The following is a 15,433-nucleotide window of genomic DNA, read 5'->3' as shown; positions in this document are numbered from 1 at the left end:
AGCATATTTTTTGCGTGGTTTGCACTTTCATTGTTTCTCTTGTCTCTAAATGTATTAACGGTCTCCAGCTGTGCTTCTTTGCAAATTTACTTGTAAGTTAATAATTCTATAGACAGACAGTTGTATTATATAGCCTGGTTGGCACCATGGGCAAACAAAAACGGGAGTTTCTACCCTCCGTGAAACAGCAAGCGGAGCTGCTCAACACCAATGGATCTCTCCTAGGGCACCAAATGGGCTAGAGCCGGCCCTGGTTGTACCAGGCATTAAAATGAACAAGAAATTGAAGAAATCAAGGACGGTCTAATCATTTTTCCATGACATTATGTGTCAGTATCAGGCAGTAAAAACTAGGGTTGTCAAAAGTATCAATACTCAAAAAAGTATCGATACTAAAACGTTGTATCCAGATACGATACTCATTTTCAAAAGTATCGATAGTATCTGAAGCTTGTTATCATAGTTGCAGTTTCTTTTTGCACAACCGTTTTTTATTATAAATATTTAACCTGTGGTTCTGTTAATTTTTACATGTTGCATTTTTCTTGTTAATAAAAATATTTCTGTTAAATTTTGGGGTCTTTGTTTTTATCCTTGCGGAATCGAAAATGGTAACAAGTATCGAATATTTTCCTGAGTATCGGTATCGAGTTAAATTTTTTTTAGTATTGTGACTCATTGACTCTGAACTATGAAATGATTGATGTGATAAGACGCACCTACCTGTCTGCTCCAGCAGCAGTCATAATGTCAGCCACACATTATGACTGTGGCTTGATAAAGGCTGGGCTTCAACGGTCGGACCTGAACTTTGCTCCCTGTGAGAGTTTCACAGCCTCAGGTAGAGTCCTGCTGCTCACCTGTTTCAGGAAGAGAAGCTTTGATCCGATCCACAGCGCAGCAGCAGGAGCACTCATGCAGTAAGTCTGTTTCACTAAATATGCTGTGAATTATACGTAATATTGAGTTATAGAGGTGGAGAGTTTCTCTACTCATATTATTTAAAGGAGTTTTGATGTGGAACAGCTATAAGGGTGTGGCGACAGTTTGTAGGGAGGAAGAAACACCTAACATGTCATATATGTTGGAATATGGAACCACTGACACATTTAAAAAAGGCCTAAAAACCTTTCTTTTTAAAAAGTTGTGCTATGGTTTTTAACCTGTTTTTAATGTTGTTGTACTCTGTAGCACTACACTGTAATAAATGATTCTGTAGTCATTTCATTTTACTTAATATATTTGATAAAATGTATTAAATATAAATGCGTCCTTGATTTTGAAGCAGTTGTTTAAGTAACTTTAATATAAAAATGTTTGAGATAGAATCTACTTATTTTGATCACATTAAATATAATCTTTATGTGTCTGTAATTCTGAATCAAGAGAATTTTGAATGAATCCAACACAATAGAATGACTCCGTTTTTAATTGACAGGCACTTCCTGTTAAGTTGTTCCTGTTTTTTTATAGTGTTTGCTTTTAACAATGAAAAGTGCTTTACAAATAAAATGTATTATTATTATTATTATTATTATTATTATTATTATTATCATCATTATTAACGATATAAACATGTGATTGCTACGTGAAAAACAGAAAGATTTAATTTATACTGAATTTCAAAGCAAAACAAAAAATGTAATCCTATCAGTCAGTATCTCAATCTGTTTTTTGGTCTTGTGTCATTAATTTGAGGTTTAACTCTCCACTATAGAGCTTTTCTTTCTTTTTCCTTGTTATTGTACCTGAAAAATCATTACAGTCTTTTGGAGATACAGTACAAGCATGTCTTATTATCTGGAGCCTTTTATGTTCTATGGTCCATATCCAATATAATGTTCACAAGGTTTTATTTTAATTTTGTTTAAATTGTTAATACCTTTTATATTTCTACTTGTTGATACAGTAAATTGTTAATACTTTTGATTTTTTTTACTTGTTTATTTGCTAATACCTCTTTTATGTCTAGTTTATACTGCTGTTTACTATTTTATCTTTTTTTGCTATCCACTTTGCTGCTGTAATTCTTGAAATTTCCCCGTTGTGGGACCAATTTAGGAAATATTAATCTTAATCTTTTCTGAACATTCAAGAGGACAACAGACAAACAGATTTTCTCTTAAGTGGCTTGTATTTTCCCTTAGACACAAACATAGTTTATGAGTGGTCCTCACCCTTTGGAGGACATATGTTTCTTATATAAATGACAAATTGTAAAGTGTTTTTTCATGAAGTCCAATGTGTTGCTGAAAATTCTCACAGCTGTCTCTCTTTGGATTTCCAGGATAAAAACTCTAATATGACTGTTTCCTGGAACTCACGGCCGAACCTCGTCCACATCTGTTTACTCCTGTGTGCAACTGGAGGTCAGCATTCATTTTTCAAATGATTATATAAAGTCTTTACCAACCAGGGGTGGAAAGAGTATTCAGATCTCTTACTTGACTATGATTGCCCATAAAGTTGGAATAGAATATTTTTTTTTACCTCTTTCCATGAAATGATTGTGACAATGTGATTTATTCTTGACAGATAAAGTGTATATTGTTATGGTCAGTGGTGGAAAAGTATTCAGATCTCTTCCTTACCATACCACACTGAAATTACTCCACTACAAGTAAAAGTTCCGCATTCAAAATTTTGAGGAAGTTATAGTACCAGCATAATAATACCAGCATGCTGATAAAAGTATCAGCATCAAAATGTACTTAAGTCACAAAAGTAAAAGTACCCGCTATGCAGAATGAACCCACTCAGATTGTATATATATATATATATATATATATATATATATATATACACACACACACACACACAGGCACACATTTAAACATAAAACAAAAGTATTGTGTGTAGTCTTGTATTTCTTCATTGTGTTGAATAGTGAAGACAAGAATATTTGAAATTATAAGTTTATTTGAAAGGGAAATCATTATCTAGATAGTGATTAAGTAAAAAAAGTGAGATAATATTATATTAAGACTATAACATAAGTCTAAAATACACAAATCTTTGAATAGAGTTGTTAAACACTTTTAAATACACTGATAGCAAAATCGATTTTAAAAATGTTTATTCACTGAAAAAAAATATAAAAGCTGAAAGAAGACATTGTAGTTACTGCACTCTGGTTTTGCATTACTATTAGAAGCTTTTACAGCAAAAAAAGAGTACAGTAACTACATTTTTGGGGTCAAATGTCAAATAAATCGTCATTATTTTTTAGCATAAAATTACATCATCAATACATGTAGAAATAAGTGTCACTTACCTACCTATTTGGCTGGCCAGTTAAAAAAACTTAAAGCAGTTTTTCTCAGTTTTACCCTTTGTTAGTTACTGCAGTTAGACTTTGTAGGGCAGAGCAGGTCAGACAGGTTTCTTGATAGTGATGAATTATTATTATGACCTTCTATTTTTACCTTATTAGCTGCTGCCTTGAAGAAAAACCCCGCCCCGGCCGAATCAAACTGTTGCAAATATTATCAGTCACGCTCATCAAAATGTAAACAGCCTCGCTCATTTTACACACACACACACACACACACACACACACACACACACACACACACACACACACACACACACAGTTGCTTACTCTTTAAGGATGCAACAAGAGAAAGGAACATAAGACGCAGATGAACTCGAGCTCAGCTTTAATGCTCGGCATGTGAAGGATCAGTCCAGATTAATGTTGTGTTTGAGTTTCAGCTGTCAGAAACCAACAACACTAAACCAGCCTCCTTTGTAGAAGTATTTACGTAGCTTGAGCAAAGTCAAACATGTCTCAAGCTCCAACAAAGAGAGTTATGTGCTTCCATTTCATTTAAGTCAGTGACACATGTTTGATTTGTATTTTCTCACATTGCATTGAATTGCATGATTAACTGACCTTGTTACTTTGCTTTTGCAGTAACTAGTGCAGTGCCCATAGGAAGTATGTATTCGTATAGTGGGAGATGCAACATAAGAAGTGAATAAAGCTAGGTTGAAAAAGTCTTGATTATAATGAAAAAAGGTTTCTTTGTGATAATGTAAATCTATGACAGGTATGGGTTTTTTTCACACAGCAATAAAGGTGTGTCCAACAACAAGATAAAAACACTAAATCTGAGGGAAATGATCTTGCTGCATGGACAGATAATTTCACTTGGCAAGATTTTCTTAAATTAAGATTATTAAATCTGGAAATAAGCATATTGTATGCTTAAAATAGGAAATTAACTCTTAAAATTAGATAAATTAAAGCTGCAAGCAGCGATGAACTGGCCCAAGCAGAGTGATCTGACAATTATTTGATTCTTACTAAGATAGAAAAAACTTTAGATTTAGAAGTGTTAGATAATCTATCTTGTTTTAAGAGTTAATTTCTTATTTTTAAGCATTCAACATGCTTATTTCTAGATTACTATGTTGGTTTAGCACAACAATTTCTAGATTTAATAATCTTAAGTCTTTATGCAAGTTTGAATGTCTGCTTTTTTCTAAAGTAAGTAATTTAGCAAATAAGTGTAAAAAAATGTTTTTCCAACACTATCTTTATATATTTTCAGACATAATAACACATATATACAACTACTGGGACTCCAAACATATGCCCCAAACCATGTAAAACAACACAAATAGTAAATATAAATCACTAACGAAAGAAGGAAACTTAAATACACAATTAAAAAAAACCCATTATAAATAAATATAAAATCAACCATACACTGCATATAAATGCATAAACAAATAAATTATAAAGTGGTCAGTCAACACCAGACAGACATTTTTCCAAAATGGGCTGCAGAGGGCTACTTATGGGTCATCCCCAGGTGTTTCCACCAAACCTGACAAGTCTTTGTTAGAAAAGAAAATTTCTAAAGGGGCCCCAGATGTTATCAAAAATATGTTGTTTACCCTTGATTGCATATGTGATCTTTTCTAAGGGCAGAGCTGCTGTTAATTCAGAAAGCCATTTACCTGTCCTTGGTCTATCCACCTCTTTCCAAGCTATTGCAATGACTCTTTTGGCCAACAACAGACCTATATCTAAAAATAATCGATGCCTCTTTCCTATGTTACAGTTAGCTGGGTAGATACCCAATAGGAATATTTTTGGATCTAAATGTAATTTTAAGTGTAAATTTAACCTCTTAAAACCAAAAGTCCACACAAACTTGGTGAAAGCAGTAACTACGCTGATTACAAAGATATGTGTCACATCACTGTGCGGCGAAAACTTGGCGAGCTAGCCCCCAAAGAGGGGGGGTCGCCAAAGTTTACAATGGTAAAAATGTGGGTCCCTCAAGACAAAGGTTGGGAACCACTGGTCTAACTGTCTGCCATGTTCTCTCGCCTCTTTTATATCCAGCGGTGTCAGGACAGTTCCAGCTGGAGCCGCAGAATCTAACGGTGCTACGAGGCTCTGATGCCCAGTTCAACGCCACGGTGCCAGGAGTCTGGGATGTCATGACCTGGAACGTCGGAGGATTTCTGGTCCTCACCATCCGTGTCTCCGGGGACGTAACGTCCTCCTCGGGACAGTTCTCTGCCGGGTTCTGCTCCATGGGGGACACCAGCTGTGTGGAGTTCACCATCCACAACGTGAGCCGCGGGGAGTCTGGGCCGGTCCTCTGCAGCGTGCTGGGAGACTTTGGATCAAAGACGGCACAGCTTTATGTTCAAGGTAGGGTCAATAACTTCTGTCACGCTGGAGCTAGATATATGTAATGACTTTGGGCAAAGTGGTGTTTGGTACTTTGAGAGACACGCGCTGCTTTGTGGCTCTTATTTGACCTCTGACCTCACTGTGGATGCAAAAAACACTGAAGGAAGTTCACTGCTGCAGAGTCTCAGTGATGCTGAGATTTATTCACACTGACTCTCATCCAGCCACCATCATGCTTAAAGCACCTATTTAACACGCCTGTGTTGTCTTATGCTACCTAAACATCAGAAGACTTTGAAAAGATTTGGAAACTATCAGCTCACACCTGCTCACATCTAAAGACAAGAGTTTAGAGTTTTTAGTCCCAGCCTAGTCTCACACTGAGATGATATATTTATAATATATATATATATATATATATATAAACACACACACACACACACACACACACACACACACACACACACAGAGTTGTGCTCATAATTTTACATACCCTGGCAGAATTTATGATTTCTTGGCCATTTTTCAGAGAATATGAATGATAACACAAAATTAAATTATTGTCAAACAACTGTGTTTACTCTTTTAAAATCATGAAATGAAACCATGAAACCAAGAAATCATACATTCTGCCAGGGTGTGTGTGTGTGTGTGTGTGTGTATATATGTATATATATGTGTGTATATATATGTATATATATGTATATATATAAAATCAGACGTGGTAAGTGAACTTACTGTGGTCTGCTTTAGTTTCGAGTTGGATTTTGCCGTTACTACAATTTTTATGTCATTATTTCTCTGAAATAAAGCAAAATTTCAATCTAAAATTTTGTCACAATATAAAACGGACATCAAGGAGTCTTAAAGGAGTTTTTAGTTATAACTCCATTTCGCCCCAAAAATATAGTTTCTGCAGTTAGGCTTTGTAGGGCAGTATACAGAAAGTTAAAAGGGTTAAAAATGTAGCTCAAAATATCTGAACACACTATAAAAAAGCTCCCAGTGTAGTTGTGGAGGAGCTGTAGTGACTATGGTGAACTCTGGAGGGCAGCAGTGAGCTCTGGCAGCAACATCTAATGAAAAATATTATCTGATGAACAAGATGCCAGGAAAGCTTTAAAGGCAGAATTAGAAAGGGGGAATAGTAAAACCTTCACACCAAGCCTCCTGGATGCCTTACACATATTCACAACACAAACTCACACACACTGTTCTGCCTGTCATCCACTAACTGGTACAGTGACAGCAGAAGGCCGGTCCAGGTCTCATTATCCATCTGTCTCCTTCACTGGGATGTTACATGGAGGAACTCTGTTCATTACAGTCAATGGAGAGGGACTTTTATCCATATTGACATAACATGCAGAAATATACAGGAAACACTACTTATGAGGGTGTGTGCGTGTGTGTGTGTGTGTGTGTGTGTGTGTGTGTTCTTGTACTTCCTACATAGTGAGGACCAGAACACGTTTTTAACCAATAGAGTGAGGACATTTTTGCAAAGTGAGGACATTTCGGCCAGTCCTCACTTCTTTAAAGGCTTTTTTGAGATTTCAGACTTTGTTTTAAGGGTTAAAGGTTACATGATAATGATAATTAACTGAAACTGTATTGTGTGGTTACAAAACTAACTAAAATTATAATGAAAATGTCCTTCATTTTCATCTTTGTCAACTTTTTTCATACATAATGAAGATGGATTAGACAAAGGAAATAAAGGCAAAATTAACTGTGACCTCTTTTAATCTCCCACCCAACAAATACCCCATTACAAAAAACTAAAACTAAAAGTAATAAAAACTAAACTAAAACTAAAGCATTTAAAAAAAATACTAAACTAAAACTAGCAAACTCACTCTAAAAACTAATTAAACTGAATTTGAACTGAATTTGAAAACAAAAATTCACAACCCAATTAAAACTAAAACTAATGAAAAATTCAAAAGTATTATAACCTTGCAAGGGAATTCACTATTATAATGAGGGCCCTCGCAAAGATAGAAGTACGAGTGTGTTTGTGTGTGTGTGTGTGTGTGTGTGTGTTCCATTAAATTAGTTTAGCACCCATTCCAGCTGATGCATTTCAACTGTTTGTTTGCAAGCTCAGCTCAGCTACTGAAGCTGTTAGCCGCCATGTTGATGCACCTCCAACTGTGTGTGTGTGTGTGTGTTAAACTTAAAATGTGTGTTTGTGCACTTGACGGTTGGATTAAAAGACTCTCCAAGGAGTCTCTGTTCAGTTTCTCTGGTAAAAGATGTAAAAATAACTAAAAAAAAGACACAAAATGACCACAAAAGACAGATTTACCATAATAAAGACAAAAAACTAACCAAAAAGTCATAAATAACCACCAACACATAAAATTACCAACAAAAGTCATAGGCATGTCTATGTGTCTGTGTGTGTGTGTGTGTGTGTGTGTGTGTGTGTGTGTGTGTGGCTCAGAGGATAACAACTTATTGTGCAGGGAGAAAGAGTAACTGCTGATGCGTCTATAAAGAGGGAAGGACAGCCTCATAAAACTTTTACAGCCTGCATCTCAAAACTGGAATTCAAATAAATATACAGGTGATTAAAAAGCAAATGCAACATTTTTTTCATTACTGAAACACATATTTGGTTTTAAAGCAGTGTGAGGTGAATACAAAAAGATGCATATACTGCACATTATAAAAATAAGATTAACTAAATAATGCATTTTATAAGCATTTCTTATAACAAAAAAACTTGCCTACAATATATCTATATATTTATAAATCATGTTACATAAGCTTCAGCACAGAGAGTTTGTAAAGGGTTTTTGTACATAAAGTTATCTTACTAACCCGGCCTGGTGCTGTGGGACTCTGTAGTTACAACATGATGTGTCATGAATATGTAATATATGACTGCAGGGATGCTTATCGTCGTGTTTATAAATGTAGTAGAAGTGGGACATGTTTTACATCAGAAGCTTAGAAATAAAGATGCAGGGCCCCGAGAGAAAAATGTCTGACAGCAATACTTTGAAAAGAGTTACTCTAATCTCTATAGACATGTTTCAAGTCAAGTCTACTTTATTTATCAATGCTGCCATATGTACAGAGGACATACTTATCTTATCCCCGTTGCAAACAGCAATAAACATGACATATAAAATATAAGTAAAAGATATAAAATATAAATGTAATATTAATATATACAAGCAAAAAGACATTGAAGAAAAGACAGTGGTAAATCTGCAAGATGTAAATAGTATAAATACAGTCACGGAAAAAATAATTAGACCACCCTTTTTCTTCAATTTCTTGTTAATTTTAATGCCTGGTACAACTAAAGGTACATTTATTTGGACAAATATAATGATAACAACAAAAATAGCTCATAAGAGTTTAATTTAAGAGCTGATATCTAGACATTTTCCATGGTTTTCTTGATAATGAGTTTGGTCATTATCAAGAAAAAAATTTAAAAATGCGTGCAATCTGTTGCCTCAATTTTATTGAGTAGCTATTGTTTATCTTTTTTTTACAGTGTACAAAGTATTACACAGGTACATTTATTTGGACAAATATAAAGATAACAACAAAAGTAGCTCATAAGAGATCATATCTAGCCATTTTCCATGGTTTTCTTGATAATAACCAAAATCATTATTATACTTATGATGATTTTCAGCCATTGTTTATAATTTCCCAGTGTTCACGTTTAGTATTGGAGCCAACCATCTAATGGGGACACTAGATGACTCAGTGCTGACTTCTCCTCTCCTCTGTCTTTATTTGTCAGAGAGCGGTTCGGTCAGCATCACAGGAGGAAACCTGACGGTGGTGCAGGACAAGCAGGTGGAGTTCCAGTGTGTCTCATCAGCCTGGTTCCCTGAACCGACGGTCACCTGGACCAGAAACGGTCGAGTGGTCAGCAGCGACCTGTACAACACCAGCAGCATGGCTGACGGAGACTCCTTCAACTCCACCAGCGTCCTCAAGTTCCAGGCAGTCAGCAACACCACGGTGGAGTGTCAGGCCACCGTGTCCACGCTGAGAAACCCAGAGTCCAGCTCCGTCTTCCTGGTGGTCGGTAAGAAGATCTCACACTATATATTATAGTATTTTTTTTTTATAATGTTGTGTCATGATTTTTCTTTTTGTTCCTTTTTTGGTAATTTTGTGACTTGTTTGTGTTCTTTATTTTTGGTAATTTTCTTCCATTTTTTGGTAATTCTGTGTCTTTTTAGTATTTTTTTGATAATATTGTGTCATGTTTTGTCTTTTGGTTCCTTTTTTGGTAATTTTGTTCCATTTTTTATAATGTGTCTTTTTTATATATTTTTTATAATATTGTGTTATGTTTTGTCCTTTTGTTCCTTTTTTGGTAATTTTGTGTCTTTTTTTGATGATTTTGTGTCTTTTTTTATTTATTTTTTTTATAATCATTTTGTGTCTTTTTTTTGTTTTGTTTTTTAGAATTTAGTGTCTTTTTTGTTGTATTTTTGTGTCCTTTGGGCATCTTTCAATCTGGACCTTATTTTGTGTTTCAGTTAATAAGTAACTAATGAGGACAACAATTTCTGAAATTGCTCCAGTATTGAGGGAGAGAGCTACAGTCAGCAGTGGTGAAACAAGCTAAAATGCAAACAGACACCACTGTGCACCAACAATGTACGCTCACTAAAAGTGTTGTTCTTGTCACTGACCAGTTCACACTCTCTGTGACCGCAAGGTACAACATCTTATTGAGGCCCATCCTCTATTCAGGCTGTAATGATGATTTAATGATCTTTCCCCACGCATTTCACATTTCAACATATGTATAAGAGAAATTAAATGTGCTGTTTCCATGGTGTTACAGTGAAAATTGTAATTGAATCTGCTGCTCTTGATGCTGGTCGTCCCTTCTGAAACAGTTCCCCAGCCCACTGACTGGACCGTGCTGATCGCTGTGGTTGTGTCCTTTGGAGGTTTTGCTCTGCTGGTTCTGCTCATCATTGGAATCATCTTCTGCTACAAACGCAGGAAAGAAAAAGGTGAGGCTCTGTTTTTTGAATCAGTCAAATACAACTTACACTGAACAGCAGTGATACTCAACGTACGGTTCAGGGGTCAAATCTGACCTTTAGACCTCTGAAGTCCAGGAGATTTTGTTGAAATTTGTCAGCTTCCTCTGCATTCGTTTCTGTCTCTGTTTAGCATCTTTCAGTCTGTCCTTACATCACATGCATGGCTCCTTTTTCTCCTCACAAACTTGGCTATCAGTCAGATTTTTCATTTTATTTTAATTAACAAAGTAAAAAGCTGCCAGGACCCAAAATACAAACAAAAGACACAGGTGTCTATGGAAATGTATGTTTTGTTTTTTAGCATTTATACACACAAAAATAGCAGAAAAAATAATAAATAATAAAACTACAAAACAGTCTATTTACATGTAAATTAAAAATAGTAATAGTTTTCATTGTAGAAAGAAAATTCACATTTTAAAAATGGTCTAGAAACATAAATGGCACACTGTGAAAGCTCCTATGATGAACTTTCAACTGGCTTTCTCAGCTTGTCTACATATTATATATCAATAAAGTTATTACTGTAAATACAACGTGTATTTTCAATAAATAGATGAACTCCAGAGGGTTAATAGGGTCCTCGTGGCCTTTCGACTGTTTTCTAGTTCACAGAGAAAATTAAAAAACACTGTTGCTCATAAAGTTGGAATAAAATATTTTTTACCTCTTTCCATGAAATGATTGTGACAATTTATTGTGTATCTTCTCAAAACTGTATTATTAACCTTTTGATTGTGATTACTGATGCATTTAAATAGGAATAAACAGAGGATTGTGTCTGAAAACAAAATTATTCCAACTTTATGGGCAACAGTGTAGATTCACAATGGCCAATATTTTTGTACTTTATGTAAATAAGCTGCCAGAATGCATAAAAAAACATTGAAATAGAGCTTGTTTATTAAGATGGCTGAGCCCAAAATGTCCTCATATCCTAGTAACACCGCTGCACACCTGGCCTGTGTGGGCCAGCTGCAACTGGATTATGAGCCTTTTAATGTATATTCATTTTATCTGACAAGAATGATTTATGTTTGTTCATTAATTGGCCCCTGGCTTCCTGTCACCTGTCGTTATGCAAAAGTGGCCCCAAGGCAAAGCAAGCTGAGTATCCCTGCTGTACGGTATATCACATATAAAATGAAACCACTGATCACAGTCTTCAGCAAGCAATTATTCACATTTACATGAGCTAATCTCTTATCTTACTATCCTCTCCAGAACCCAACTATCAAGATGAAATGAGGTAAGAAATCAAATATAAAAAATACATTACAGCATGTACACTGTAAAACCCAACTTGCTGTTTCAACTTAAATATTTGAGTGTCCATGCTGCAAAATAATTTTATGTAATGGAGTTAACTCAAATGAATCTTGCTATTTGACTCAATATTTAAGGTTAAAATTAGCCTGACTAACGCCAGACTAATCACAAATGAGATTAGTCTGGAAACCAGCCTTAAACCAGCCCAGTGGTTTACGATCCTCCAGAGCCGTTTATTGGGCACTACGAATGTCTATCATAAGCGTCTGTACGTAGCTCTTAGCCAATTGTATCAATTATACCAAATTACTTATGTAGAGCGTCAGAAATTGATGTTTACATAGCCAGACTAGCCCATCTCTACTTTGAAACTAAAATGCTCAATTCTGCTTCTGCAACGTTTTTCTGCAGCATGTTCCGACTCTGGCTGCTCTGTAGTTTCAGCTCACAGTCTACCGGCAGTGTTCAGCCACACATCCACTGATTTTATGGTCAATAGACGAGCTGCTGCGGGTCTCTGGGCGGCTCCGCTGTCCCCCGGCTCGTAGCCAGATCACCGTGGTTACAGCAGCGAGCGGTAGCGGGGCTAGTTGGTAAATTAGACTTTGGCCAAATCCTGTCGGAAGCAAGGCTAAACATCCTTTTAAAATAAACTTTCGCTCTTAGCTATTTAAAACGCCGCCTACAGCTAAATTGAAAGAGAGTTTCGCGTCTGCTGCAGCCATGTTGGATCCGTAAGAAAACTACAAAACTACAAGTTTCCGTCTGCCGAGTAGTATGCGCCATCGTCTTGCCGTCCCTCCCCGTTCTGTGATTGGATCCCTAAAACAGGGCTAAGAAACGGCCGTAGTTGCCAGACTGCCTGCAGGTTCAAAATGAAATTGAGCGCGCAAGGCAGTATGGGTATACCCAGGCTAGGTTAAAATGACTTTTTACACAAATCTTTGTTGTATTGAAAAGGGAAAAAAAGTTATAATAACACACAAGCAACATTGGGTTTTACAGTGTATTTTTTTACACATTAAAATCCTCTGTTTGTCATTCCTGTTTGTATGTAGCCGAAGAGTGAGGACACTGAGCCAGCTGAGTGCAGCTGGACAGAGACAGGGTCAAGTGAACGCAGCATATCTGCCGGAGGGTCAAACAAGTAAGACTCATAAACGCACGAACACAAACACACAAGCTCTAAATAAAAATCTTTGATACACTGACACTTGCTACAATGCTATACCAAGCTATTATCTACATCTTCGACAATGAAGTCATGGTCTTCTTCTCTGTTCACAGGTGTCCCTCCCAGTGAAAACACTGACAGCGGCTATTGCCCAACTGTTGCCTCCCAAGTTGTTGAGGTAGGGATGTTCAGTGATACACGATGATAAGAAATAGAAAATGTTGGCTTGCAGTGGTGGTCGGCAACCTTTAGAGCCACAAACCTTATTTTGCGCCTTGCAATGAAGGTGAAACAGTCTACTAAATCTAAATTAGCCTTCCAACATTACTAATAGGTCAGAATGAGCTTTCATTAATGTGTTTTTGACAGAATGCAGCAATGACCCAAGTGCAAATGTGCAATCAAAAGCAATCCTAGTTATAGAACAATTGAGGTTGGCAAAATGTAGAGGGTAAGGTGCTTGGCCGTAGGCTGTCTTAAGCTATAATGCATATTTTATGCATTATAGCTTAAGATATAGACAAAATAGACAAAATACATTTGAAGAATAACAAGTAGCCTTTCATACAAACAATAACTTATAAGACAATATATCACATCTTGAAAGAGTGAACAGTATTTTATATTTGGCACACAGACAAAAGCTTGGTTGTTAAATAACACCAAAGTATTGTCCAAAATGAGGCATATATAGTACAGAGTGTTGATAACTGGTTGGACTGGTATTACGTTTTTCTTTTTTTAAATTATGTATTATTATTATTATTATTATTATTATTATTATAAGGCAGTTCAGTTGCATTAGCTTCACTTTTCAGACCTGGATGTTGCCCGTTGAGGCAGATTGACAATAGATTTCCATCTCAAAAAGCTTTAATTTGTCATCTTTCAAAGGCACTTTAACATATAAAGAGTTTACCTCTTAATCATGTTACTGTTTACATGCCAGTTATGTATCATAAACAATAAATGCACTGTACCACATTGCACCCATTCTGCTATACTTCCTACATATTTCTCAGAAAATCAGACTTTTGCAAGAACAATTGGCACACAGTAGCCACATCAAATGTGCAAGTATAAATCAAAAAGCGGCCATCTGTCTAAGCTCATGCTAAATGCTGTTTCATTTAATAAATGTGAGAGGTTGTGATGTATATACATCACTTTGCATGGAGAAATGAATGAATGGAGAAATTACCAGCCACGTGAATTTATCACCTTTAATTATAAAGATGCTAATCGTTTTTCGTGCCATTTATCAGGCATTTATACACATGGGTTATTCATTGCTTGATAATTCGACCAATTTCAATAATGAATGAGGTACCTCATTAACAAATATGGTATATTATTCAAATCCACAATTACAGCCTGTTGAGTATGAGATGATTGCCTTTTCAGCAGAGCAATCTAGTTAAACAGTTTTATAAGGAAGGAAAGTCTGGTGAATTATGAGTCTAGACTGTTTAAACTGCAAACCTTGGCTATTAAAAGCAAATTAAATACATTATTGATGTTGAATGTGTTTTGCTTTTGCTTTGTAGATGCCTCATGTTGGGAACAGTAACCAGGAAGGAGATGGTTACAACAGGGCCTACAACACAGTGGATGACTCAGGCTTCAGGAAACACAGACATGTCACTATTGTTTGAGGACCAAGAAGTTTGACAACAAACGTGCACAATCACCTTTAAGCCTCACTGGTTTGGTTTCTGAACGTTGGAGAAAGGTGGGAAGAAGGACTGAACCGTCCCAGACCAAAGACTGATGAGCTGCAGTAGCAAAAAAGCTGTACACCTCGCTCGCTGCCTGTAGAAGCTGTATATATGCAGAATATAAACGTTGGAAATCATAAGAAATATGTTCAAGTGTAGCAGGGACTAACCTTACCAACACAAGCTGTTGTGGTTGTCCTCATATGGTTGAATAATGGGACAGAGGCTATATCTATCTGTAAAAGCAAGAAGAGTGTGTGTGTGTGTGTGTGTGTGTGTGTGTGACCGTTAGTCAGACTGACCTCAGATTTCGTATGTGGCTTGCTCATTGGCACAAAGGTGTGCATCCTCGATTTTGAAGATTTTTGAATTTATTTTTCTAAATATCATTATTTACGTAGGACGTGTTGCAGCATTGCACTGTTTCTGATTGGACGCCTTTTTGGGGAGCTCCGCCCCATTGTGTGATAGGCCTACACCTGGTCAGTAACACAGTTCACTCTGGATTTACACCCTGACTCATCTCATCTGTAAGTCTATTTAACCTACCTATCTTTAGGAGTTTTAAAGTGCG

General features: G+C 36.2%; 1 protein-coding gene across 1 annotated transcript; it reads left to right on the top strand.

Annotated features, from left to right (window-relative positions):
• Positions 1–747: 747 nt before the first annotated feature.
• On the top strand, positions 748–14,796 carry igsf5a (immunoglobulin superfamily, member 5a). Its single transcript, XM_059352123.1, has 9 exons — positions 748–920; positions 2,266–2,369; positions 5,360–5,674; positions 9,429–9,719; positions 10,546–10,665; positions 11,923–11,947; positions 13,026–13,114; positions 13,255–13,319; positions 14,689–14,796. Exons 1-9 carry the CDS (start codon positions 748–750, stop codon positions 14,794–14,796), a joined length of 1,290 nt encoding a protein of 429 aa, XP_059208106.1.
• Positions 14,797–15,433: the final 637 nt, after the last annotated feature.

The sequence above is a fragment of the Centropristis striata genome, chromosome 15 (genome assembly GCF_030273125.1).
Source record: "Centropristis striata isolate RG_2023a ecotype Rhode Island chromosome 15, C.striata_1.0, whole genome shotgun sequence".
NCBI lineage: Eukaryota > Metazoa > Chordata > Actinopteri > Perciformes > Serranidae > Centropristis > Centropristis striata.
This window is presented reverse-complemented; position numbering and strand designations above follow the sequence as displayed.

What these genes read in the sequence shown, in the direction of transcription:
- igsf5a (XM_059352123.1), top strand. Translation starts at nt 748, where the DNA reads ATGTCAGCCACACATTATGACTGTGGCTTGATAAAGGCTGGGCTTCAA. An exon ending in CTCCGTCTTCCTGGTGGTCG is followed by an intron (nt 9,720 to 10,545) that starts GTAAGAAGATCT and finishes CTTCTGAAACAG; the next exon opens with TTCCCCAGCCCACTGACTGG. An exon ending in TTGCCTCCCAAGTTGTTGAG is followed by an intron (nt 13,320 to 14,688) that starts GTAGGGATGTTC and finishes TTTGCTTTGTAG; the next exon opens with ATGCCTCATGTTGGGAACAG.